Source organism: Lonchura striata, chromosome 7, assembly GCF_046129695.1.
Source record: "Lonchura striata isolate bLonStr1 chromosome 7, bLonStr1.mat, whole genome shotgun sequence".
Lineage (NCBI taxonomy): Eukaryota > Metazoa > Chordata > Aves > Passeriformes > Estrildidae > Lonchura > Lonchura striata.
The window spans coordinates 6,270,361-6,297,531 of NC_134609.1; the positions used below are offsets into that span (position 1 = coordinate 6,270,361).

Below are 27,171 nucleotides of genomic sequence, written 5' to 3' on the forward strand. Positions count from 1 at the left end.
CTTTTAAGATTATTTCTAGTTTTTGTAATACAACTGTTTATTTGTGAGCTTTTAGCCTCTGAGTTTTGGTTACAATTTGTCAGAGCTGAGCTGTTAAAATCATAATTTTGTTTTACATTATTATAATGGTTTATATAAAAATGGCACCGAATATGATCCAGGATACAGATCTTGTGTTTAGAGATCCATACCTTGATCACAATAATTCTCAAGCTCTAAGGATTCATGTTTTTTTAAATAGTATCAGTGTGTATATAGATATATAGATATATATATATATATGCAGCACTTATTTTATCTGCAGTACTTTTACAACCCTAGATGGCAGCATGTGTGGCAGAGTAAGCCACCAAATAAATTCCTCACACAGGTTTATTGCTCCATACTAACTACTAAATAGTTCTTCACACAAATTTTAAAGGATAAGTTAAAAAGACATGAAATTATTTAGTAAATATATGAAACTTCAAAATCTTGCTGAGAGGCAAGTTCAAGAGACTAAGACCTGTATTAGTGAGCCCCTTAAGATAATTCAGGGACAGTATCTTAGTAGTGGTGAGGTAATGAATTGACATGTGTGCTGTGAAGAGATGCAGGTTGCAGCTACAGAAAGCTATTGCATGAAATAGAAAACAGTAATACACCAGCATCGTTGGTTTGGAAAGGTCAACTTTTTTTTAATAACTGCTCTCTCTCCAGGTTATGTCATGCAGTTACAAAGTAGTTAGGAAAAAAGCATGAGTTTCTGGGAGGGACTAATTGTCTTTTTTAAAAAAACATTCATATTCATTACATAAATAACATCTGGCACTTCAAGGGGACTCCAAGGGACAAAAGCCTTAAACTTCAAAAACTGTGCTTGATCCAATATTTTGTTGAGGTCCATTTTGTTGTACTTTATGATCAAAACTTTTAAGACCTCCTGATGACAAGGGAAAAAAAAAAAAAAAAAGGCTGTGTGTTAAGACAGTGAATTAAGTTTATAGCAGCATTCTAACTCCTCTGTGGTTTGGCCAATGATTTCTGGGTTCAGTTTCACTCTACTTGTTCACGGAGGCAGTATTTAATCTTCAGAAAGCCTCTGAAAAAGAATTCCAAAAAACCTAAGTATGACTGCTTACCAAATTCAGAATATCCCTTTCACAAAAAAAAGGAAACAACCTATAGTCAGAATAGTTATGTAGATACTTGATTAAAAACATAACTAGAGTTGCTCAATAATTTCAGCTATAAAAATATTAGTCTGTCAGCGCTACAAACATCATGATGATAGTCAAACTAGCTTGAACAAGTGAGGAAAGGCAGTCCTGTAACAGTATTGCCTTAAGAGAATCAGGCCTCTGAAGCTTTACTACAAATAAAAACTAGACTTCTGTCAAAGTTAATCCCTGCTGGAGGCCCATTCTTCCTTTGACAATGCCACAGCATTGATCATACAAGGCCTTACTGAAAGTGCTGAAGCCAAAATTATGTCATTAAACAAAAGTGCATGAAGTAATAATGAGCTAAGTGCTCATATAGTACAGTATCTTATCTGAAGTCTGAGAAGTGGCTCAGGTGGCAAGACCACTCTTTCTTAGATAAAATGTACCATTTTGTTTTGTAGGCGAAACACCCAGAATGGCCCCCACAAGTGCAGATGAACTGTTATCTTCAGATACATACTTGTATACAATTTCCTAATCCATGGATTTTTATTGTAAAAAAGACTAGTTTGGAACTGAAACTAATTGAGAATAGAATCCACTATAATGTCAGAAGAAAAGAAAATTTTGTGGTTACATGTAAACTTGTGATAAGCTTTCTCAAGAAGAGGGTACATTAACAGTGAGGGGTGGGATACAAGGAGCGGTCATGGCCTGTTTATGTAAAGGTCAAACCAGCCTCATTGTACACTTTGAAGACTTTCTCAATTGCATTGACATAGGCAGCTGTTCTCAGGTCCAGACCCAGGTTGTATGTCATGGCAGTACGCATGATTTGCTGAAACAGAAAAGGTTACATGTAGTTTCTGCAGGTTTCTCCATAGGGGCGCAACAATTTTGCTTGTAAGATCCAAGTAAGGAGTAAAAAGTAAGGAGCTGCTAGATTAGTATCAGAACTCTGATTCTTTGTGAATCAGTTCTGAAATTTCTTGATTCCCCTTACAACTAAGAACTGAAAGGGAAGGATATCTTTCCCAGGTCACTATATTACCCCTTTTCAAGTCTCACACTGATAGGGACAGATGAGATGTTTCAAGTAGCTTTTTTCCCACTAATAAAAAATACAGCATAGAGGAATTAATCTAAAGCTGCTAATGGTGAAGTAAAGCACTCTTATTTACCTGTCCCAGATTAGCCAGATACAAGAGGACAACTAAAAAGTTTCTACTTAATACAGCTTGTACCAGAATAATCACTGTTTATTATACCCAATTAAAGTTGGCCATGATAGCACAGAGCAGAACTTCTACATACTCTAAATGACTTTCATTAACCATATACTGTTTATCTACTCCTTTAATTGCAAAGAAATTTCGTACAACCTATTCAAAAACTGTCCCAAAGTAATGTGAGTTTTCCTACATATAAGTATATAGATTTATGCAATATTTACCCGGGCAGAACGTTCCATTGTGTAAGCCAACCCAGAATGCACAATGTCTTTCTCAGATGCACCCTGCAACAACAGAGAATAAAATCAAGGTTTAATCCAAGACACAAAAAGGTCCTCATTGTGTGCTGGGGACAATGACATGTTGGATTCCCTTAATTACTGGAGCTTGTTCAGTCATGCTCTTCTAATGATGGGTGAAGAGTCTAAATAGCCTTTACTGTGTTATGTGAAGAGCTAGCTATGGTAAATTAAATTCTAAAACCTCAGATGTAAGCACTGAAGACTTTTATGGGCCTAACTTCTAGATGCATGATGCTACCATTATCTATTGATGTAGTAATTACTGTTTGCAGCCTTCAGACCACACAGTAAGTATTAAACAAAAAAGTTTCCAAGAGTCAACAACTATTGCAATTGTTTTGAAGACAGGTTTTAGGAAGGACATAGATCCCAAATTTATATATTCCACATTACATTAGCCCTTAGCAACTCCATGGATTTATTCCCATTAAAATTTAAATACACAGAACAATAAGCAGTTGAAAAATCAGGATGACTCATTGCAGGTTTAATGTTCCATCATCCTGATTGCTGTAATTTACTAATAATTTGACATCTGGGTCCACAAAATACTTTCTTTCCCTCAAATACCAATTTGGCCTGGAAGCAGAAAGTACTAGGCCAGTTTCTATGGCTTGTGTTTAAGAGATCCAGCATATGCTTTAAGCCACAGAACCCATCACACATGCTACTTATATAGCCTAACATGTGTTACATGCACCATTCTGGATCAAGCTAAAGTCTATCATCCGGCAGTAGTCCAAGTTTATATGCACTTCCCTGATTTCTTCCTGAGGAGGTATGATTTAATGTTTTTCACAACTTGCTGGACTTTTTTCCCTTCCTCATTTGTCCTGCCTCTTTCTGAATTAGAGTTTAAAAACCAAACCAACTGATGCTTTTAGTTTCCATGTATCCCTTGGCAGAGTATTGCACATCTGAACTGTCTGCTCTGCTATGAACCAACCCTTATTCTTCATTCTACACCTCACTGTGCTGGTTTTGTTGGAACACATCTCACTCTTCCACCATTCCCTGCAGTGAACAATCTATCCTTACCCACCTCTTTCCATATCCCTCATTCTACAGATCACTGTCTCCACCTCAGGCCTTGTTCAGGCCGGTAGGACCTAGGTTAGTTCATTGTTCATGCCAGAGAAGCTCCTGTACTTTTACCTATCCTTGTGATCTTGCTCTGAACTTCTCCCACCCTTCCAGTGTTTGAAGATGCAGAGACCTAACCTGCACACAGCATTCAGAAGGCAGCACACTCTGAATTCATATGGTGGCATCATTAGTTAGTCTTACCCCTTCAGAACAATTTCTAATGCTGGATTTGCTTATTGATTGCTATGGATTTCTAGGCTTGTATTTTGTCATCACCTCCAAAACTTCCTTTTAAATGCAAATGGATGAGCTCATAACCCATCACTTCATGTGGAAATTTCCCCACCATGTATTGCTACACAATAGATAGCAATGAATTTTACCTGACATTTCTTTGCCTGTTGATTCACTCTTAAAGGAACAAGCTACAGTTTTTCACTCAGTTTTTATTCTGGAGTTACAGAAACATCAACCTGTCTGTAGTGTGATATCTCGTTCAAATGTTTTTGGAAAACCAGGCAAACTATATCAACAGAGCTCCAAACTACAAAAAGCATCTGTATTAAAACTAGCTTTTTTGCTATATTGGAGGTATTTTGCATGGACTGAAGTAAAAGAAATCAAAAATAGCTTATTTCCAATATTCTGAAGCATTTCAGATCATTTGCTTGCTTTGTTTGGCCATCAGGCTAATCATATACTAATGCTTTGCTTGGGGGAAAGTGCTCCATGATAGCTACAATGACAAAATTTAGCTTTCAGTTATAATAATAATATAATAATGATATAATAATATCAGAGTACACCTCCCCTAACAGTAAAAAAACCAGCAGCAACTACTTACCGATATCCTGTCTTGAAATTCTGCTGTAGGCACAACTGGAATAGTTCCCCCATGTTTCCCAAATTTTCTTTCCAAGCTTTCCTGGACAGACACTAGGGAAAAAAAACAAAACAAAACAAACCAGTAGATGCAAGGTAACTGACAAATGTGAAATTTTAGGATTTTTTTCCCTTAGGACATGAACAGTGCCTTGGTATTTTCATTGATATTTATTTCATCTTAGTTCTTGAAATTCTGAAATTCCTAAATGGCAACTGAGTGTTTGAGACAACACAATCTCAAAGTTAAGAAAGGGATTTAAATGAGAATTGCCGTAACTCTCCACTACTTTAGAAACACCTTACAATGTATGATTTATGAAAAATGGTTATATTAAAACTGATACAGGTGTATGTTTTGTCAAGTCCGGTGTCTCAAGATTCTCATGTTTTCTACAGAGTTCTGTTTAAAATGGAGCAACATCCTCCAGTTCCTCTCCACTGAGCTTCCTCTCATCACGTAATTGTTATTGTTTCCCAGAAAGTGGGCAGCACAGAATGACTGTAAGTGGAGCTGTGAGCCATAAGCAGGTTTTTCCAGTGCTTGTCTCTATTATATTATTGGCCTTTATAGAAATCCTTTATTGTTGTATGTGCAGAACAATGGCACCTGCTTGAACTTCATTTGAATGCTTCCTAGATACTAAGTGTACAGCTGAAAGATGTTTATTAAGAAGTAAAAAATATTTCACTTAAGTGAAATTTTACAAAACTGAGGAAAGAATTTAAAGATAACCAAAAAAGTAAGTATTAACCTAAGTCATTAGAGTTGCAGGTCAGTTAACCTATGAAACCTTTTCTATTCTTTAGTAAGCAGCAATTACAGACTTCTGGGGAAATTGTGGTGAATTTAAGAGTTCTGTTTCCATTTCTCCCATATTTGGTGTTTGCTAGTCCAGTCTATTAATTAAACAGTGTGTGGAAGCAGAAGTGAGCACTTACTGAGCAAGTGATAGTTCGAATCTCTTTCATATTTGAAAGTCAGACGGCCATAACTGACGTGGTTCAAGTTTTTCAGCCATTCAAAGTAGGATACTGTTACTCCACCAGCATTCAGGTAAAGATCCTGCACAGAAAGAATAAATATTTTGAACTGTGACCATGTGACATAGTGCTATCATGTTCTGCAAAAGCAAGCAGTATTATGTCCAAGGCACTACTTTAATCTGCAGTACAGAAGACAATCCAGTTCTTACTCTTAGAGGACAACACCCTTTTCTTCAGTTTAGGAACTACTACTGATTTAAAACAGGACTTGACTTTAGAACACATCAAGTTCAGGTGTGCTTGACAGACTACTTGCTTCTGTTTTAGTACAAGTGTTTAAGAAAATTAAAGAATTCTTAGGCCATCTCAGTGAATAAAGGCTGAAGATCAGCTACTCTATTTAGCAAGATCAGTTGATCAGGACACCCTTTCTCTGGAAAAAATTGTCATTCTAGCTGGATAGTTCTTATTCTTTCAAGCTATCACTACACATACTGTCTACACTCTGCAGTACACAATTCTTTCAGAGCATCACCCAGACATACCATGTATACAAACTGGCCAGAATATTTACTCTTCCTTCTTCCTGTGTTTAGTGCCATTTTTGATTGAGCAATTGTCAGCTAACAATCATTATCTTTGGTCATTTACAGTTGTAGTGAGGTCTTTAATAAATATTATATAAATATATATTATATATTATATAAATATTATAGTTCTTCAGCAACATGGATACCCATTTCCTAGACATCAGTAATCAAAAAACTCTTAGAGAATGAATGGCTATTAATAAAACCTTTCAATAACTAGGATCTTGTACTCTTCATGAAAATGTTCCTTTGAAATGAAAATCAAAGGTCATGATAGAACCTTACAGGGATAACCATGATATTCCGCTCCAAGAAGATTTTGTCAGCTTCAGGAGTTGTAGGCCCATTGGCACCTTCAGCAATAATCTGAAAGAAATCACAGCAGAGTAACTCAGAGGTATAGATTTGGGTTTGTTCATGCTGATTATTGAATATTAGTATTTAAACAGACCATCTCTGTTTTTTATTTCCATTTGAACTCTAACTTACTTTTGCTTTAACCTTGTGTGCATTGGCCTTTGTCAACTGCTTCTCGCTGGCAGCAGGGATGAGAATGTCACAGTCTGTTTCCAGAATGCTGCCCTCAAGTGGCTTTGCTTTAGGGAAGCCCATGATTGTCCCGTGTTGCTGTGTGAAAAAAACAAACCACAGTGGTTTTAGTGTGTTGTGCACTCATACCAGTTTCTTCCCTTCTGACTTTCAGAGTGAGAAAAAGGAGAAGGACAGTACTAATTCCTATCCTTACTTAGACATAAAAAGCAAGCTACAAAGCTTCGGGAATAAAGTTCCCAAGACTGAAGCATAACTGCTCTCTGTATAAAGATACTGATAAACATTTGGGCTCTGGAATATATATTAAAAAAAAGGTCCCTTTGAGCTCTTAGAATAGTTTTCAAACAACCAAAATGACTGAGTACTCTCTACACACAGAGTAAGTTGCATCACAGTTTCAAATGTTTTTTAAAATTCAGTACTACAATGATAGCCTTTTTTTAGTGATAGAATCTAAATTCTTTTGAGAAAGAGGGTGATAAAGAAATTCAAATATTCCCTATATACAAGAAGACACATAAAATGAGCCCCTGAGAAGCTTTAAGTAGAAGATTCTATTTTAGTGCCTGTGAACTGTCCCTTCAAGTCTGCTTCACTTGGAAACTGAAACAAAAAGACCACATCCAGTTTTCATTATATTCAAATCCACTGCCAGGCAGGCTTTCATTCTTTCAGAAACATGCAATAGGTAAGAAACAGCAAAAGTACACTTTGTACATCTTAAGTGACCATGTGCCTGTGATTCTCAGTCAGGAATCCTTCAGGAACCTCCTTGCCATGGCTCCTTAAGACATGCTTTCTAGTTTAGGCATAAGAAAGGCAATATAATAAGAATGCCAATTCTGAAAAGAAAGTAATTAGCCTGTACATATATACATATTTTTTTGAGAGTCAGATCAAAGGGTAAAAAAGGTACCACCTGCATTTGCATTCTTGTTGGGGCTAAGAAGGAAAGTCAGAAGAATCAATATTTCCAAGCCATTTTGTAAGGACTATTTGTAGGGACTATTTGTAGCATGTTTTAAATAACCCAACACCAGTTTACAGTCATCAGTCATTCTATGTACTTGCAAAGCTGACAAAAATCAAACTCTTTCTGCTTAGCTAACTTTCATACCAATTTGAAATCTTCTAGTTCTTTTGGGTCAATCCCATCAGGATTCCAGATGGAACCATTAAACTCCCCGACAGCGACGCATTTTGCACCAAAACGATGTAAGTATCTCATAGAATGCAAGCCCACGTTACCAAATCCCTAAAGGTGGAAAGAGAAAAGGAAAAGTAGTTAATCCTCCAGTTAAAATGATGCTTACTGCTAAGGCTAATACAGATTTAAATAGTTCTTGATCTATTGGCACATTTTGGCATTAGATGATGTGCATTGGCAAGATGGAAGAAATCTACATACATTCTATTCTTATCTGAATATCACTGCAGAAATTATGCACTAGAGCCAGTTATCACAGGTGTGATAAGTGTTTTATACTGCAAATATAGAAAGGAAGGGGTAATGCTACTATGAAAGTGTCAAAACTATGATGTTTATCAACCTGGGAACATTTTGTGTATCCACTTTGTGACTGGCACTCTCTTAAAGGGATAATGGATTTTTGTATGACTACTGACTTAATTCCAGGCCATTAAGTTCCTTTAGTTCCAGAATACTGATTTTCTGGAAGTAAAAGAACACATAGCAGACAAAAAGTCATATGATCAATGGTGAAAGTTTGTCGTACGGTTCTGTGCTGAAGAAAAAAGCTGAATAATAAATCCCTGCATAACACGGCTTGGGATATTTGGGATTTTTGCTTATGTATTGGAAACAAACTTTGACAGAAGAGTCTGTCATGCTTTAGGTCTCTTTGAAATGCTCTAGGTTCATTTTCCTATGAGAATTTTCTGCTTTTCTTCTTTTCTTATGGCCATGTTTTCAGTCTATGTTTTGCTTAAGGGCCTGTTGGTTAGTCCTCTGCCAGGCATGAAAATGCCAAAATGCAGGGAGAGAAGTGTGCTGCTGGGCCTGTGCAGGGCAGTGATGTTTGTTGCAGACCACAGGTTAACTAGAGGACAACTTGGAGATTACAGTTACTCTGCTATTTCTTTTCTAACAAGCACTTTTGAAAGCAACAAAACAAATCAGTTCCTCAAATGGTCCATTTAACATAGAGTTTAAAGTTGAACAAGTTTCCTCTCTTGGCAATTTTAGGAACAGTACTGCATACTACTGGCTATCACTTTCAAAATTCAACTACATAAATCTCCAAGTCTTAGGAACCCCAAAAATGTACATTCAACCCTACAAATTTAGGATAGGGTCTTAGTTTCTATTTTTCCAACTGCTTATTCTGTAATGGAACCCTCATTTCCTCCTCTTCTTAAATTTTTTATTGTAAAACATTGCAACAAATTTTATGTAGGTAAAACCAGTGTCACACCTCACTGAAAAGTGTGCTTAAAGACCTTGTGTAACAATATTTCATGTTGGTGTTGTTTGTAGCTTACAAGATCATAAAAACTATAGATTTGGCTTTGTGCCTGCAGAGTGCAATTGAAAGTTCAGTTTATAAAAACCAGTCCAAAATAAAGGACACCTATGTTGCTTGAAAAGTGTTGCTAAAGTTTGAGAGTAAAGGTTAACTTGGAAGTTTTAAAGCTCTCTTAGTTTTTAAGGGCTACACCCTGTTCTAAAAACAGCTCTACTGAAAGTCTGTGTACTGCTTCTTGTCCTACTGTCTAAGGAAAAAAGTTACCTGAACAGCAAATGTTTTATCTCCAAATCCTGGAGTCATTCCTAATAAGCTCATATATGAGGCTTCATTGATGAAATTTTCAATTCCATGGAAGACACCACGGCCAGTTGCAGATATACGTCCATGGATGCCACCCTGGCTGATGGGTTTACCAGTTACACATGCATGTGCATTAATATCCTGTAAAACAGCAAAGGACTTGTGAGACATGGAATTAATCAATCAAAAAACAGCTGGAACAAGAAGCTCTGTATACTTTTGACATAAGAGAAAACAGAAATTTTAAGAGTCAGAGCATGATATAGCTTTAATTTAGTTTTTAAAGATTATTTCCTTCCTCACTTTGTGTGAACACCTCAAAATATTCTGTCAAGAAAGTTGTCTAATGCAGTAGTGGATATGGCCTGTGATTTTTTTGTTACCTCTAAGTGTGTGTGTTAACTTCAGTCTGTGTATCATGGTGACATCCACACGCAGACAAATCAAAAAGCTTACAGGAATGTTTCTCAAAGTCAGCTCCTATTTACAGCCACAATTTCTTTACATCACTACTTTTGATGTCTTAATTTTTTAAGGGCCCAGACATATCCTTGAACTGGCTTTGAATCATCTTTAAACAGTGTTTAGTGTTCCTTTATAACAAATTCAGTTATTTTACAATTACAAAATGAGGCATGAGATCTGCAGTCAGAATACAGAGATGCTCTCAGAGGAAATCTGCAGTTTGAAGGTCATATGGGAAATGTGTATTTACTATTTTTATTCAGAAAAGCAGCATTTACAATCAAGTCTCTATTCTCAATTTGGAGGCAATAAAATATTTTATCTTGGCCAGATAGTCAGCCAAGATAAAACAGCTATTTAAAACCATAGCTGATTTTCCAATTGGAATTAGTAACATGAAAGAAATTCTTCCAAACCAGACACTGGAACTCCCTCTTCTGTCACCAGTGGTTCCCATGCTCCCACACCCCGGGAGCAGAGTCACACGGTGGCTTGGCTTCCAGCACAAGTGAAGAAGTAGGGATGAAAGAGACTCCACTGCAGTGAGTGTGCCAGCAGCCGGATGGGTTTCCATTCCAGCAGCCACACATTCACTGGGAGGCTCCCTCTGCTCCATCCCTTGTGCCAAAGGCATTTGCATGCCTGTGGTGCAGGATGCTTGGTGAGAGGAAGGAAAGGAGCAGACAAAAGTAAATGGAGGAAGAATGGCTTGAGGCTACTAGAGCCATAATGAAGACTAAAACTATTTACTGTTTGAAAATGATAGTGAGTTAACATATAAGCCTCTTTAAGAACAATAAAAGTGATGCTGGGCTTGCCACAGAATTCCTAATTCAGCCTCCCAAAACACAGCTCGCTGCTCTCCATAAACTGTATGCTCCCTCTTGTGGCATGTCAACTGTAACAAACATTGGCAGGGGCGTTCTCTTGCAACGATTTGGCCTGATATTTTGATGGACTTTCAGGTTTTTATTCTGTTATATGGTCTTAAACTATCTTTGGGCTTGGTGCATTCATAAAACAGGGAATATATTTTATAAATACATGAAGAAATACAGCTTCCCACCATATATAAGAATGTATTTATCAAAGTCCTTTCCTGTGTACCAGAAGTCAATTGATTGTGTCAGGAAGTACAGAAGAGCAGAAAGGATTAATTTAGTAAAAAACTTCAGCCATATATAACTCAGTGATCCAGAAACTTCAGATGGATTTTCTGGAACAGTTAACATGGTAGTTATTAACAACTTGCATGGTTTGGCAAGAAAACAGAGCATGAAGTGAGGGCAGATCCAGGTCTTCTTAAAGTCTCATATAAAAGCCACAGCTGATGTCAAAGTCCTAAATTCTTTGGTTTCAAGTCAATAAGCAAAAACTTTCAACATATCTTGGGTGAAAACCAATGAGCATGGCTTTTACTGAGAACCTTGAAAAATGGCTTATAGCTAGAATCAAAGACTTCTATATCAGCACTGGTAGCTTATGAGCTTAGTTGGTGATGTTCAGGCACTAATCTTTGCTCCTTTCTTTACCCCTTTCCCCCCTGCAAGGATGTTCTCCTTGTCTCTCCAGCTTCCTTGCTCTGTATGGTAGGTTTTGAGCAACTTCCCTTATCTGCTTATATCTGTTATTTGATTTATCCTTCCCACTTGAAACGCTCTGAACACAGCTGTGTGCAGTGTGCAAGCACAGAGCCATCAGGTCTGTATCTGAGTCAGATCCCTCCCACCAGAGTTATCTTTCCACTCCACTGAATGTAGTCCCTTGCACAGCTTCCATCTGTCTTTGGAATTATGTCTTGTTTCACTTTTGTTCATTGCTCATTTTCTGCTCTTAGTTCCCTTCCCTTCTTCCCCCATGGTCACTTTAATCTTTTTAGTATTCCTTAAGCACCTTTAGTTTTGCTCTTGGTGTCCCAACCAGATACTTATCTGAAACATCTTCCTGTAGAAACTGTTTTTGATGGATTATTCCCCTTTTTATAGCCTTGTCAGAATTCTCACTTTCCTTCTCCATTACCTGGCCATTTTCCACAATAGCTCTGGAGTTCCATTGTGGCTACCACTCTCTCAAGTACAAACAAGCAACCCAACAAAATTAAGGAAACTAACATTCTCCCCCAACCCTTACTTCTATTCTGTAATTAACTTTGCAGAAAAGTGTTCCTGAATCCTCTCAGTTTTATTTTTCAATAGGATACTGCCATACAGAGGGGGTCTAAAAAGAAGCTGTTGTAGCATAATTCCAGTTTTAATCCTCAGTAGTTACTTTCTGTTCTCTTGTAATTGAATCATAAGACTGTGTAGGACTACAAAATAATGGGAGCTTATAAAGTGGTAAAAATAAGAAATTAATCCATTTGAAAAACTCAATATCAGGATTTAGTTTTTTTTTTTTTTTTTTAATTGAGCTTTTGTATAAAACGGAGAACTCTTCAATACAGCAAATCTTAAAGCAGGTCACTTGCTGTGATCGTTCTTGTCAGTCTCAATAACACAGTGCTGTTGTATCACAGTGAAATACACATTTCAGTGCAATGACTTAAATGTTAAAACTCAGTGCTTTGAGGCAGTAGTTTTGCTCTAAGTTGGAATTTTAAGTTCTGACTGAGGGAACTAGTTGCCACCCTGCATGTTGAAGTCCTTCTGAAGCCATAACTTTGGCATTTTATCAGATATCTAGTTTTAATTAAAATATTTACCTATGTGAATAGCAAAAAGCAAATTACGTTTTACAGTGATGTCCCTAACAGAGAGCTTTGTGCAAAAGTGACTTAACTAATCAGCATGCCACAGCTGATTCCTCAAGCATTCCTTTTTTTCTTCTGTAAGATACCTCAGACTGTATTTCAGACTTAGAATAACCTGTGCCACTCCACCTCCTACTGTGCAAGGCCTCAGACAAGTCTTGTGCCAGGAGATGCCCGAGGACAGCCAGGCAGGTGGTGGGTGGCACTAATGCCCGAGGCACACACCCTGCAGTGCTTGGGGGAGCTGCTGGAAGGGACTGCACTAAGCACAAGGAAAGAGGAGCTGGGATAGGCAAACATGCAATAGAATAGCATATGAACACACTAATACACAGCTACTGACAAATAAGTTGTCCAAAATACACTTTTCTTTGAACAGACCTGTCTGTTTAACAGGTACAAATAACCCTACTGACACAAAGACAAAGGCCAAACCAAGGGCTAGCATTAAAAAGTAATTTTTAAAAATTTTTAATTTTTTGTATTGTCTCCTGGGTTATAAATTATGTCAGTGTCCTTTTACTTTACACTTTGAAGAATTTGCTGAAGTCCACAATGAAACTTATTACTTCTAGGAGATTGCAGAGTCTTAAAACTTCTAGTTTTAAAACTTTGAGTTTTAAGTTATACCAATAGTGTGAATGCAATTTGCATGGTCTCTTGAATGAATGAAACCATCAGCATGTATTTAATAAAACTTGTAAATTCAGTTATCAGTTAACAACTTTATATTAGTAAATACAGTACCAATGAAAAACAGAGGAAAATTATAGAAATGGAAACCAATTTTAGACTATATACCTTTAAAAACATTGGATTTTCTTGTGTTGAACAGTTGCAATCAGTATTGTATCAGAGAAGCTTCTTTTAAGACTAGTGTAAGAATATTATCCTTAAAGCTATTTTTCCTTTGCTGTACCCTAAAATCCTCACACCACTGAAGTTGTCACAGTTTGCAAGAATATTTTTAGATCCAGTAAGTAAACAAATTGGTATGATTAGGCAGCTTTTCTGCTTGAAAGCCTCTGCTCAAGACTTACATAGTGTCCTATGGTACTGGCATAGGTGTCAGCAATCCAGGACATCTCCCTCTCCCCCGTGCTCATATCAGGAGCTGGCACATCCACACCAGGTCCTGTTGGCAACAGTGAAAACAGCTCTTAAGGATCAAACACAAATAGTTATTTTCAATCATTTTTCCCTTGGGAACTGTGCAGGCCTTGGCAGAGAAGAACTGCTTTCCTGTTTAATCCTCAGTTTATTATGCAAGCAACATATTCTTCTGGGTTCAATGCAATTTTAGAAGCTGAATCACACCTTTCTACAATATTATCAAAACCCCCAACCTTTATATAAGCCATTTGATAAAAGGTGAAGGCCACTTCATCAAAAAGAAGAGCAAGATAGTGCATCAATTGTGGTTTGGATTATTTTGCAGGGAGGGTACTATCTGGGTGTGATTTCTATATAATGTGATATTGATTGGATTCTTCTGCATAAGAATGTCCTTTCTGTTCCTGGGTGTGTTTAAATACTGAAGGTAGGCTGTACCTAGTCATTGCACTGTAGTACATGCATTTGATTTTACTGCTTACTTCAAGAAAGGTTTCCTTTCTCTTTCTTGATGAAATAAACCTTTAAAAGAAGTCTCACACATCTGCTAAAAAAATCTGGCTTTTGTAGATAGCTAAAAAGAGTATTTCCCCAGACTATTTAAGATCATAGAAACTTGCTAATCAGGATATTACATGCAACTTTGCCCCAACATTTTTTTTCTAAGTATTTTTAAAAGGTTTGTGAAAGTTGTGTAGCACCAACTAGAGAGCCAAAAAGGAAGAGAATTTTATCAATCCATTTTAATTGTCACAGAACTGCTTATCACTATAGCTGACATTGTTTATAGTAAAACCATAGTCACATGTAACATCAGTAAGTGCTTATAAAGCAGCTTAATTTAGATGATAAATGCTCTGTCTGGAAGAGCAACAAACACTCTGGCTGAAGAGCAAGAAAATGCAGATAAAGGGATAGACATTCCCAAGGCAGTTAGATATCAGGAATACATGACAGACCTTTAACTAGTTACATGCCTCATTATTCATTTGAGTAAGAACCTTCTCTGGGTAAAGCTGCTCCCTTCAATTAAAAGTTGAGCTGGTAATAGTCAGCTTTCTGCAGAGGAGAATCCAGACAGCAACTCCCACCAGCAAAGCTACCAGAACAGCTCAGGGCTGAGTGTGAAGGAAGCCCCTACTGACATTACAGAAGCTGAGGTTCTGTTACAACAGGCTCTTATGCTTCTTGCCTACGCTTCCCTTGCAGCCTCTGGTTGCCATGGGTGAAGCCATCAACTTTTGCTGGGGTGGATCTTCTATTTCCTTCCTCTCTTTCCTCAGATACCTGCCAAAAGCCTCAACTGAGACTACAGGAAACAGTAACAGTGAAGAGCTTGCTATTACAGATTAAAACTGCAACAAATATGGTCACCATTTTATGATCTAACTCTGAGATTTATGATTAATTTTCGGTACCATGAACTCAGCTTTTGTGGCTTCTCATAGCAGAACAGCCACCAGAAAAAGTTAAGACAGTTCCCTTTAAAATGCACTACTATGCAATGACTCATTTCTTTGTGGTTCTTGCTGAAAGTTATATCCAAATTGTTTACAGCTCTCAAAAATACTGTTATTTAAGGATATCACTAACAGGCACTGCCAATGCACAATAAATCAGATTCCTAAATTTGAATAGTAAAGCTGCCCAACATACCAATAAAGCCCTTTTTTGCCAGCTCCATGGTAAACCTTCTTGTGATTTTTTCCAATTCATTGTCCTATAGAGAAAATGCAATAAATATCAGAAGAAATCATTAGTGCTTATGAGTATTTGCTGAAACCTAGCCCAAGCATAAGCCAACGCCCTCTTCTTCTAGAAGAAAGGATGATTCATAATTTATATAATTTATATGCCACTCCCTAGCAGACCGTTGGTATTCAGGCAGCACAAGAAACATTGGGGCTTTTTTTCTGTACATTCTGATCCATAACAACTTGGGAGCATGGCACAGGAAGAGCCACCTGTGCCCAGAGCAGAGATTTCCAGCAAACAAATCTGATATCCTGTGTGAGCGATTTACAACCAGCGACAGCAAGAGCTGGCCCTGCTAGTTGTGTAATCAACACAGCCAAATGACTTGACACAAATCCTTACAGGAGCTTTGAGCTTTGATTATCTGTTATGTATTGTAGTATTCCTTTCTGTACAAGTAGTTTCAATTAGGACAAGAAAGCAAGGCTGCAGTAAACCTTTTATAAGCCAAGTTATTATTTGCACTGGAACACTGCATAGAATGGTTTAATGGAGCATAAAACTATTAGTCAAAATAAACAAAAACATTACTTTTTTTTTTTTTTTAAGAGTAACTTAATTTAAGCTTTTATTAACGGTATCAACTTTAAAAAAATTTCCACGTTCCAAATTATTTGTAGTCTCCTGATTTTCAGAAAAAAGATAATAAATTAATTGAAGTATTCCACCTCTGAAACACAGACCTTTTAAAAATTCTTTTCCTACCTATTGCATGCACAAGCTACATTGAGTCTTTACAGAGGCAGAAGTGGCAGGAGGTTTTAAGTGGTCAGTAATGCCCTCAGAAGAGCTTTTTTAACTGGCTGGCTTCAGTATTGCAGGTACCCAAATTTGTATCTATGATTAAGCTTACTGTGTAGTTCTTGGGATTGATCTTGACACCAGCCTTTGCCCCACCAAATGGCACATCTACAAGAATGCAAAGGAAAATAATTTTACTTTTTCAACAATAAAGGCAGAACACATGAGAAAGATGTGTACTTATATCTTTGATTTTAGTGGTGATTTTGGTTTTGCTGTGTTTCTAGCTTCTGAAGTGTAAGTTATAATCTGATCTAGGTGCTCATAAAAATAGGAGATCTTTCAAGGCACTTTGAAAATGGTCTTTAAAAGTCAAAAGTTCATTATTTAAATTTTCTATGCTTAAATATCTCTTGTACTTGACACTTGTAGAAATAATAAGTTTTACCTCTTATATTTTACTGGTTTAGCTCAAGAATTCTACATTGGGAATCCTAAGAACATCTATATACATTGGGAAAGTATTCTCTTTTCTTACACATAATATGTAGATTCTCTCCAAACTCCTCTACAATTTAGTAGCTGTGTACAAGTTATACATCTTTATAACCCATAAAGGAATTTCATCCTTTGCTCTCCACAGCTCCCCTGCCTGAATCGTTTACAGCCTCCATCTGTTCCCCCCTAAAATTAGTCCTCTACTAATCCAAGTTTGTCATACTTGAATTTGAGTTCAAGATGTAGTACCTTCTATGGGAGAGGGCAGTTAGCAGAATTTGGAATTTTCAAACGAAAATGCAACCAACCTTATGAAAGTGTTCTCAGTAACAGCAGAGGGATTATGTATTATTATTTTGGTCACTATGGATTTTTCCTACCTTGCTACAGATCTAAGTTAGAGATTAGTGTCTGAAATTCATTTTAATCATTTACATGTTTGGTTTTTCTATATAATTACATCAGTCCTGATTGAAACTAAAGATTGAAATGTTGCTTGAAAAATGAACACTTACCAACCACAGCACATTTATACGTCATGAGAGATGCTAAGGCTTTCACTTCATCCACACTAACATCCATACTATAACGAATACCTGCAAAAGACACGTGAGAAAAAATAGAAATTCACTAAATACCTTTGTAAGTGTCTATAAATTGGGAAGAGTAATTCTACACTTTAATGCACTTTATAAACTTCAAACTTTAACATGCAAGTAGGCTGTTTATCAACTTATTTACTCTAAGAGGTAAAAACCAAGACCCCTTTCCCCTACTTAAATGTTTATCTTTTATGTAGCAGAAATTCACTACTTCAGTAATTTGCTAAGAAGTAGCTTAATGGCAGCACTCAGTCTTAGGGAAAAAAGTGAATATTCCTTGTGATGAAGATGAATCAAGCTGACAGGTAGCTAAGAGCAGAGTTTTTGAGAGGCTGATAAAGCTCTTCAGCATTCCCAAGATCTTTAGCTTTGGACTTCATTCATTGTATATACAATATTAACTTTGTTCCTGAACATAACAGTGTAGGTTATAATGAAGGTCTTTTTGATGGAGTAATACAAGTTCCTGTTAAGTTCTAAGCCTTGGCTTTAAGGCCCTGGCTGCTAGGCACAGCCACAAAACAAAAAGCAACAAACCACTCTGCTAGTACGAATTTTTTCAAAACATACTGAGGGATTAGTCCTACACCAGCAAGCTTGTGAGACCAGGCCACCCATCCCACACCCAAAAGGAAGCCAGCCCACACCTGCATTCCCTGCTCCAAGTCACTCAGCAGGGCTGCAAGTGTGTGCTGACACATGGTACAAATGCAAATTCAATTTGCTGTGTGCTGGCAGCAGCTCAGATGCACAATGGGTGAGCCTAGCATTCAAGGCAGCTCAAAGCTGAGTAAAAAATGGTTACACAAAGGTTAGGAGATCTTTCACCTGCCTGACTCTTAACCAGTCTTCTGAAAAATGGAAAAATCCAATAAATTGATGGAACTCAAAGTTAAGATTCATGTATGTGAAGTTACAGAGTAGGAAATATTTAACCAAACTGACAGGGCAGATACAGAGAACTAGAGGAGCTTAAATATGATGTGTAAGATCAAAATGTGCCCAAAATCATATGGCCACAACCAACATACAGCTGTATGTTTGTTTCTATCCAAGCTTCTCCTACTTAACCAAGCATACAACAAAGCCATGAATAATTTATTATTCCCATTTTTACTCCCCAAATCTTTGGCTGTAGGTTCTGCCAAATTGCACGGTGGTTTGTAGCAGGCACAGAGTGTCCTTTAGATGCCAGAACATGGCACCACAAATTTCCTATTATGTAAAGAGAAGACCATATTCAGGTTCTCAGGAGTGAAAAAAGGCCAGCATACATTATCCAAACTAAAGCACTGTGCTGCTAAGAAAGCCATTCCTGAATGCTCTGGAAACAATCCCAGTTTCAAAGGAACTAAGTGCTGCTCAAATAAAGCTGAGGGCCAAGTGCTGTTTTCTTATGTGAGTTCAATCAGTAAAAGAAAGTACCATGCCTCTGCAGAACAGAATTTAAATTTATTGTGTATATGGGGGAAGGGTGGTCTCCAAAAGCAAACTAGTTTCTGACTTAGATTAGCTGCAAGGAGTTAGTCTGAGCTTTCAATAACCTTCTTGTGGGAAGTAATATTCAAAATTTAAGTAGAACCTATCAGAGCCCAAAAGACCAGTCAATGTTAGAACATAAATGTGGTGGGTTTTTTTTTTAATATGTCTTACTCTGATCCTTCAGTGGAGCAGTTATCTTTCTGTCAAGCTCTGAGCAAGAATGAGCACTACCTATGGCACTGACTGTCCTGCCTGGGGAATCCATTCCCTCTTGGCTGAGCAGGTATCTGGGGACAGGTCTCATCTGAGTATTGCTCAAACCAGCCAAGTTTGGAGTGACAGCCTATGTTGGCCAAAAGTGAACTCTGCCCCTCCACCCCCAGCTGAACTAGATCACTGTGTATTTATTCAACCCATATACATATTCAAACTTCCAAGCTGTGTATACAAAGCAGTTTTGCTATAAACGTACTCCTGCAGGCACACAAAATGTTGTTTATTGATATATGAAAAGCAGCAAGGAGACTAAATACTTTGGGATAGTTATCTTTAACAGTTTAAAGAGAGAAGCAAAATACAAAAAGAGAGGGAAGCCTCTACTGCAAATCATACAGAAGACAGGATCTGAAGAGGTAAACAAGCAGCATTTAACTAGAAGTGCTAGTGCACAAAGTCACTCCAGTGCATGTTGAACAGTTAGCTCTCTGGTTCCATGTATTCCTGTCAAGGATTACTACAAACTTTGACGTAATAAATGTTTTCATATGAAGGTAAGTAAGTAAATAAGAAAATTCCAAAACTAGCAAAGTACTGACAGGCCTTCAACTGAGCTGCCTATCTGTTCAGCCATGTACACATACCAAAACACAGAAAACTTTTGGACTTGAGGTCAAAACTGTTCTTTTCTGGACAACTTCATACTTCTGAATAAGATTTAACTCCTTTTCCAGGCTTTTAAACAGTTGAAATTAAAATGGTTTGACTGCTGGCTTTATCTTTGTAAGTGGAAGACCAGTCAATTCTGAGAGTTGTGCTGACTTTACTGGTCACTCTTCTCTAGTTTATGTGGTAAAATCTTTTATTAGGTGAAGTTCAGGATGTGAACCCAAGTTCTCTGACAGGTGTGATGAATTTTTCCCTTCCCTGGCAGGAACACATAACATTTAAGATGCACTAACATTTCATTTCTTTTCACAATTCAGCCAGTTACTGTTTTTCAGGAATTGCAATTACAGGGGGCCACCTCTTGACAGGGAAGTTATTAGTGCTAAGCTGTTACAAATGATGAGAAGTGGGCATCTGAGAATGCTGTACATTCCTTCTGCAAGCAGATGCACAAAGATAAAAGACTTACTTAATTTCTATTCTATTTGGACATAATTGAAATTTAGTTTGACAGCTTCCTAATTTGGCAGGAGTATTGCCACGCATTTGTGTGACTCTTTTGGCAGTGTTACTATGCATTCAATAGCCTAAGTCTAAAAATGGATCATATGCACAGATAAAATACTGGGTTTGGTTTTTTGTGGTTTTTCTAAAGGTTCTCACCACATAACAGCACACAAAGTCACTGTTAGGTAGCAAGATTACAATTTTTTTAAACTCTGGCAAGTCCCATTCAGTAAGCCTCTGGAAACTCGTGCCTTTTACAGCAAACTACAAAAAATAGTTTGAAGAAAGCCTCAAGTTACAGTATGACTCATGGCCATGGAAAATACTTTTCATTGGAAAACTTAAGAATTCTTGTTCCAGTTGAGAATTTTCTTTCCTTACCACGCCCCAAGAAGTTAAACAGTATGCTGAGAGTAACTTTGTTTTTCTACGCACAAAGGCTTCTAAATGAGGAAATGTTTTAATTTATTTTTTTAGTATTGGTCAGTATAAAGAGAAGGTTTTATCACTACACAGCAGTGTCTATGTTTTTAAAACTTCTTTTTAATGATCTCTATTATGGAGATATTGTACTTCACTCAGTTACTTCTTCACATCAAAGTAGTCTTTATCAGCAAGGCTACTTTGGATTCTATAGTAACAGCAGTTAGTTATCATTTTATCATTTTGTAGAAAGGGGTGTACTAACGTACACATAAGAAAGACCTTGATTTCCAAGAAAATTAGTTACATCCTACTAGATTTTACATTGTAAAGATTTCAGTATGTTCTGTGATAAGTGTGTTTATTATGCTTCCTTAGAAAATGTGGTTGTAGAGAACCAACAACTTTTCAAGGATGACTACTGCCTTTCTAGTACGCCTACAAATCTATTTAGGGAAGTTCGCGTCACTATTTTCTGAGCTTCTTGTGCAGTGATCCTAAATGGTACTACCTACATGTGCCCTTGCTACTAACAACCACGAGGTAGTCAAAGTCTCAAAAAAAACCCTAAACAGTTGCCATAGCAACAGTTCAAAGCAAAACACTAGGCAAACTACTCCTCCTGTTCAAAATATCTTGTGAATCTTAGTAAGTCTCTCAAGTTCCCCAGGACCTGGAACACATTTGCATCTCAGCCTAAATTATTAACAGCTAACCAAGGGTTTTGTCCTGCTTTGACTTCAGTGTTTTCTTCTGGTTGTCATGTTCTTGTGAACTTTGGAACTAATTTGGGTCCTTTACAGATGACAATTCCTGTTAATATGGTGCATTTGTTCTGCTCATCTCTATTTGCAAAGTGCTTGCTCATCAAAAGAAACCTTCCAGAGCAGCAGCTGTCCTACACTACCCATACAGCATTTGGCAACACACATGTCATGATCTCCTCTGGAAGTTCCTGGGACTGACTACAGGCATGTTAATCTCCCACTTAACAACACTGGATTCTGCAGCTCTGTGGGTTAGCAGCTTGTCTGACCCTGTCCAAAGGCTTGAGTCTAAGTCTGAATGAGCTTCAGTAAAGATGCTCACCTATGGATTCTGCAAAATCCATAAATCAGTCCCAGCACTTACAGCAATGCCCTAGTTCCTTAATGTTTTAACTCTGGATTATGTATATTTTCATGTTTGGGTAGTAAACAAGTGCAGTTGTGATTGTACTACCATCAAAATCAATATTCACTGACCCTTAACTCAGTAGGGACTTATTATCCAAGCAATTAAACTATTTCAGAACACACACATTTTTCTAGACTCAGAAAAACAATCCAACCTTCCCAAGAAGGAAACTGCTGAGCCTTATTTAACCATTTGGAAAGTGTGGTAAACAGCTCAGTGACCAATTTGTAATTGTTGAAGACAAAGAAATTCCAGATAAACCTAACAAAGCAAGATGAGTAATTCAGTACTGGAAAACAAGAACACTGTACACCAATCAGTAACAAGAACTACTAATTCCTAAATTCAATTCATTAACTGCCAAGAGAGGAGATAAAAGTATTTATCTCTTCCTACACAGTACTAGCTAGCTACAAAGCTGGGACAGGACAGACATTCCCCTACAGAGACACCCCACTGTTCTGCTTTAATCACCAGTGTGTATAAAGTGACCTAAGGTACTCAGGCAGACAGAATACTTCAGTATACCACTTATTGTATGTTTTTAATAAGCTGCACTTGAAATATGCTTAAACATATATGTTTATTTCAATCCATGCTGAGAAAAGCCAAAAATTTTCTCTATTCAAAAACTACCTCTGGTGCATTGACAAGACTTGGTGTTTTAAATGTGAATACAGCAAATCTAGTGCACTACCAGGCAAGTAAATAAGACATGAATTTATGCACTTGGAATCTGGCTATAAAGTAAAGTCTCTCACCTATAGAACCCCCTCAGCCCCACCTAAAGGATTAGGTCATTCATTAAAATGCACTCAACACTGTAGTAACAAGGACAGAAACAGGGAGATACAGTTAACTGCTTCCACAGATATTATTATTACCACGTGCAGGGGGGTGTGTGCAGAGGGCGGAAACAGCACACAAGCTGGCCCTGGCTGGTCCGAATACCACAGGAGCCACAAAACAAGAAGCCACCACAGTGCTGACATGAGGCAGGCAAATTCCATGCTCTTCCTAAGAGACTAATTTCTAACAAGATGGAGCTGTTGCAATTCATGCAACAAAGGAGTGTTTGCTAGGATCTCCCAGAGAACAAGAGGGAGACTATCACACAGGAGATTCCTCTCCCCAGCACATGTTTGTGCAGAAAGCCCAATGCTGAGAGAGGTATGATCTCTCTATAAATAGACAAAGAGCCAACAGTAGCAAGGGAAAACAACTATTTAAGATCAAGGACAAAGCTGGCTACCACAGCAATGATATGAGCTGATTATATGAAAAAGCTGAGACTAAAAAGATTCCCAGCCAAAAGAACAAGGCCTAGCCTATTACAAGAATATCAAAGGTAAAAACAAAATCCTGATATGGTTCACATTATAACTAGCATATTAAAAGACAGTAAAAGACAAGACACACAGTCCTTTTTTTTAAATTTGCAATTTAAATGTATATCCACTGTTGCACTAATAGTGAAGTTAGATAAGCTACACTAAAAGAATAGAAACCTATGAAAATTGGTCAAAGGTTGGACTCAAATCTTAGAGGTCTTTTCCAGTCTTAGATAATTAGGCTAATTACCTTTTTCCCCAAAAAAACTCTCCCTCTCCTTTGGAGTTCCATCAGTTTCCAAGGTTTATTTCAGGCTACAGATGGTTCATGTTATAGTTCCATCTGTTGTGTGGTCCATAGGATACATTTCCATGTCTTACTCAAAAGACCCAGGGCCAAAAGCACAAGGTCTTAACTTTCATCTATGCATGATTTAAAAAAATCAAAGCCACTAATTCAACTCCAAGATAAACAGCTCTGCTGGTTCCAAGATACCTTACAGCACTACTCCTTACCCTCTTAGAAAATGAATAAATAATGTTGAGACAGCACATGTACTGATCCAAGTCCTACACGTACAGGTTTTTCTTTTGCAAGTAAGGTCTCCATCAGGTATGTAACTGTTTTAACCACAACAGTGTCTGCAACAGAGTATTTTGTGACTAGGCACTGAGATCAGTGCCAGCCTTGGACCTCTGCAATTGGAAAACTGCAGCAAGGCTGGCACAAGTAAAAGTCACCTTATGCAGTAAGAAACTCATTAATATGAACTCATGAGCCAAGTGAGAAGGATAAATCCTGACAGGCACAATAAATGCAGCCAAGACCAGGCAACAGGAAAGTTTTGTAGTGCAGAATAGCTCCTTCCACTAACCAGCCAAGGCAGCACCACACAGGAAATCAAATTCATTCACCTCCAAATCAACTGAACAAATAAAGTAAGACTCATTTGTCTTCACATAAAAGAGTGAACTCAGAAGTAATGTCTGACAAAGCTTTCAAAATCCCTCTGTACATGAAAGTTATACTAAGTCTAGTCCAGAACTAAGGATGGTTTTAAAGCTTTTCTGAACTGAGGAAGCAGCTGGGACTTGGTTACAGCAATCTGGGTGAGCACAAACAAGTTAGGCTGTTTCCGGCTCTGATTCATTTGGTTTCATTTATAACAGACCTGTAGGACAGTTGGTTTACATGGAAAGGCTTGAAAAAGTTTTGAAACCACTTAACAGCATTGTTCCCATAGTAAATGCTGCCTAACAAAGAAAGAATCACTTCCATACTACCCAGCAGGAAAAAATTCAGTAAGTAAGTTCATTTTGTTTTCTAAAACTGACCAATTAATGATAAATAGCCATCAGCAACCACATAAAAAGTAGCGTAACCAGTTCTACACCTTTCACAAAACCTGATGAAATTATTTAGATGAATTTATTAAGTAGGAACTGCTAGAGTACTTTCCAACAAAGTCATCTGTATTCAGACATCTCATTTCCTGTACCCTATTTGGTTTGTTTTCCTTCTTTAGGCAGCTGTCAGTGCAGTGAACAAGAGCAGTTGTGGTTTCCTGTTAGTACTGGCCACTGGCATGCAAGTCACCACATCAGCAAAGGAAAGAGTGATGTGACCCACAGCATTTCTTCACCTACCAGGCAGCATCACTCTAGTTGTATAAATACATTTGGAGCATAAGCAACCTGAGTCCCAACACAGAAGAAAACTGCTTATTACATACTCTCAGTGGCATGAGGAGGCATCTAACTGATTTTTCCTTTCTAGTAAACAGTTACATTGCAGAAAATTGAGTCCTTAAAACCTGGATTTGCATGCTGAACATACTGCAAGACCTACCATTTAAATGGGGATATTCATGACCGTTCTCTAAAGATTCCTAAAGTACAGCAGAGAAGCACTGCTAAGAAAAAGAATCACCACCTCCTCAACTTGCAAAAGTTTGCAACACCCAAAGCAGAATTAAGGATTAACTTCTACAACAATTAAGTAGGTAAGCACCACAAAATTTAACATGAAGTGTTATTTCTGGGTTCTCTCAATAGGTGGAAAACCACCAAAAGTTGTAAACTGAAAAGAAAGCATGTTTCAGTACCTCATGCTTCTTTTCCAGAAAAGCACTTTTCTTCACCCGATGAAGAATCACTTGTACTGCTATGTAGTGAGAGCTATGTCCAACACAACCAAGCTGACTTGTTCTCACATTCTTGTGCTTTGAGGGGAGACAGTAAAGTAGGAAAAGGTTTTAAATAACTTCCTATTTTTTTATTAACAATGCTTTTGATTGTTAGAAACAGGGTGTCAGGAGTATTGTACTTCTGGAATAGAAATACAACAGTCAAGTTTCTCACCAACGTGTGGAAGTTAGCCTATACAAAAAATATAAGACTGGTCTTGGATTTGTCCTCATGCAGCTGTATCAGGCTACAGTTATCCATCCACTCAGGAGCTGTATTTTCAAAGCAGCCCTCTCATGGCATTCACTCTGAGGTATTTCTACTTTGCAGACAAAGAGAAGCCAGCACAGAGGAGGTATGGAAGGACTGACTACTAGTCAGGGAACTGCTGGTCTATACCAGCAGGTATAATTTGCAAGCACGTGTGACATTTATAAAGATAAACCTCACATTTAGAGTCTGGCAGTTTTCACATTTGAGCTGGACCACTAAATGGCGATTGAGGTTTCACTCCAGAAGAGAATGAGCAGGCAAAGAAATGGAAGATACCTCTGACAGAAGGAACATCATCTAAATCTTATACTGTTAACTACAAATGTTTAGTAGAAATAAGAAGGTGCTGCTAAAGAGTATATAATTAAAATGTTTATTTAGACTCTTTTTCTTTGAGTAATTCAGCTGCCTCCAAGTTTAGGGCATTTTAATCAAGATATTAAAATTTAATTTACAGTATAAATTCTTCATTAGTTCATGGCTAAATCTGTAAATGCCCTTATAAACAGAAAGGCATACAGAAGTAACATACAACCAAGTATTTTGGTATGAATGTACTGAAAAAAATAGGAACAATTAAAGGAGGACAGCCTTTAAAAGACCTAAAACCTTTTGAACTCCTGCATTTCCTACCTGAATCTTAAAGTGTACTTTGATCATTGGTCTAATCTGCATACAGAACAGTATTTAACACTCTCTAACCAGCATATCTTATCCTTCAGTTTATGTAAACATCAAGAATATAAGAGACGAACTTTTAAAGCACAATGCTCCTTGAAAGAACAACAGAAATGGCAAAGCATCCCCACTTGCTAGCAATCACCTAGCAGTAACTAAACACCATTTCTTTCTTAGTACCAAATACACACACCCCCCTCCAAAAAAAACCCAGAATGGGTAACCTTCCTTTACCAAATTTTACTCTTCAGGAAGCACAAAATTAAAGGTCACAATCCTGCATGTGAAAAGATGTAGAAAGCATGTTCCTCCTAATGCCTTTGCAAGCCTTCCACTTGCAAACTCATCCCTTCTTTTAAAAGGGGCCTTATGTCCCTTGTTTCCTGATGGTGTAAATTACCTGCATTGGACTCTGGGGTCCACAGTGTGTGAGACACTTCAGCAAGTTTCCCCATTTCATACTGTTATATGGAGTTTGGAGTTGTGTTTCATTGGACTTGGTGCTTTTATCCCTGTGGACTGTATTAGGATTCTAGTTCAAAAATCCCTTTTGGACAAAAGCTCAAGTTTTTGGCGCATTTCAGGATCAAATGTACTATAAATGCAGAAATATCTCTACCACTCCTTTGTCATTAAAATAGAAATCTTTTACTTCCTCACACCTTTTTCATAGCAGGTTTCAAGCAATTGATCTTTGCTTATCATGCATCCCATTTAAATTTACTACCAATTCATATTTGT

The 27,171-nt window shown here is 37.5% G+C and overlaps 1 protein-coding gene across 1 annotated transcript in view; it reads right to left on the reverse strand.

Moving 5' to 3' along the window:
• Positions 1-652: 652 nt before the first annotated feature.
• The window catches only part of GLUD1 (glutamate dehydrogenase 1), a 28,858-nt gene continuing 2,339 nt past the window's right edge, over positions 653-27,171 (reverse strand). Inside the window, exons 2-13 of the mRNA XM_021536180.2 lie at positions 17,402-17,482; positions 16,501-16,556; positions 15,549-15,612; positions 13,820-13,914; positions 9,527-9,706; positions 7,894-8,031; positions 6,714-6,851; positions 6,510-6,590; positions 5,590-5,713; positions 4,610-4,701; positions 2,599-2,661; positions 653-1,983 (exon numbers count right to left, since the gene is read on the reverse strand). Coding sequence (XP_021391855.1) covers positions 1,864-1,983; positions 2,599-2,661; positions 4,610-4,701; positions 5,590-5,713; positions 6,510-6,590; positions 6,714-6,851; positions 7,894-8,031; positions 9,527-9,706; positions 13,820-13,914; positions 15,549-15,612; positions 16,501-16,556; positions 17,402-17,482 — 1,232 coding nt within the window. The 3' untranslated portion in view covers positions 653-1,863. The remainder of the gene's footprint in view (positions 1,984-2,598; positions 2,662-4,609; positions 4,702-5,589; positions 5,714-6,509; positions 6,591-6,713; positions 6,852-7,893; positions 8,032-9,526; positions 9,707-13,819; positions 13,915-15,548; positions 15,613-16,500; positions 16,557-17,401; positions 17,483-27,171) is intronic.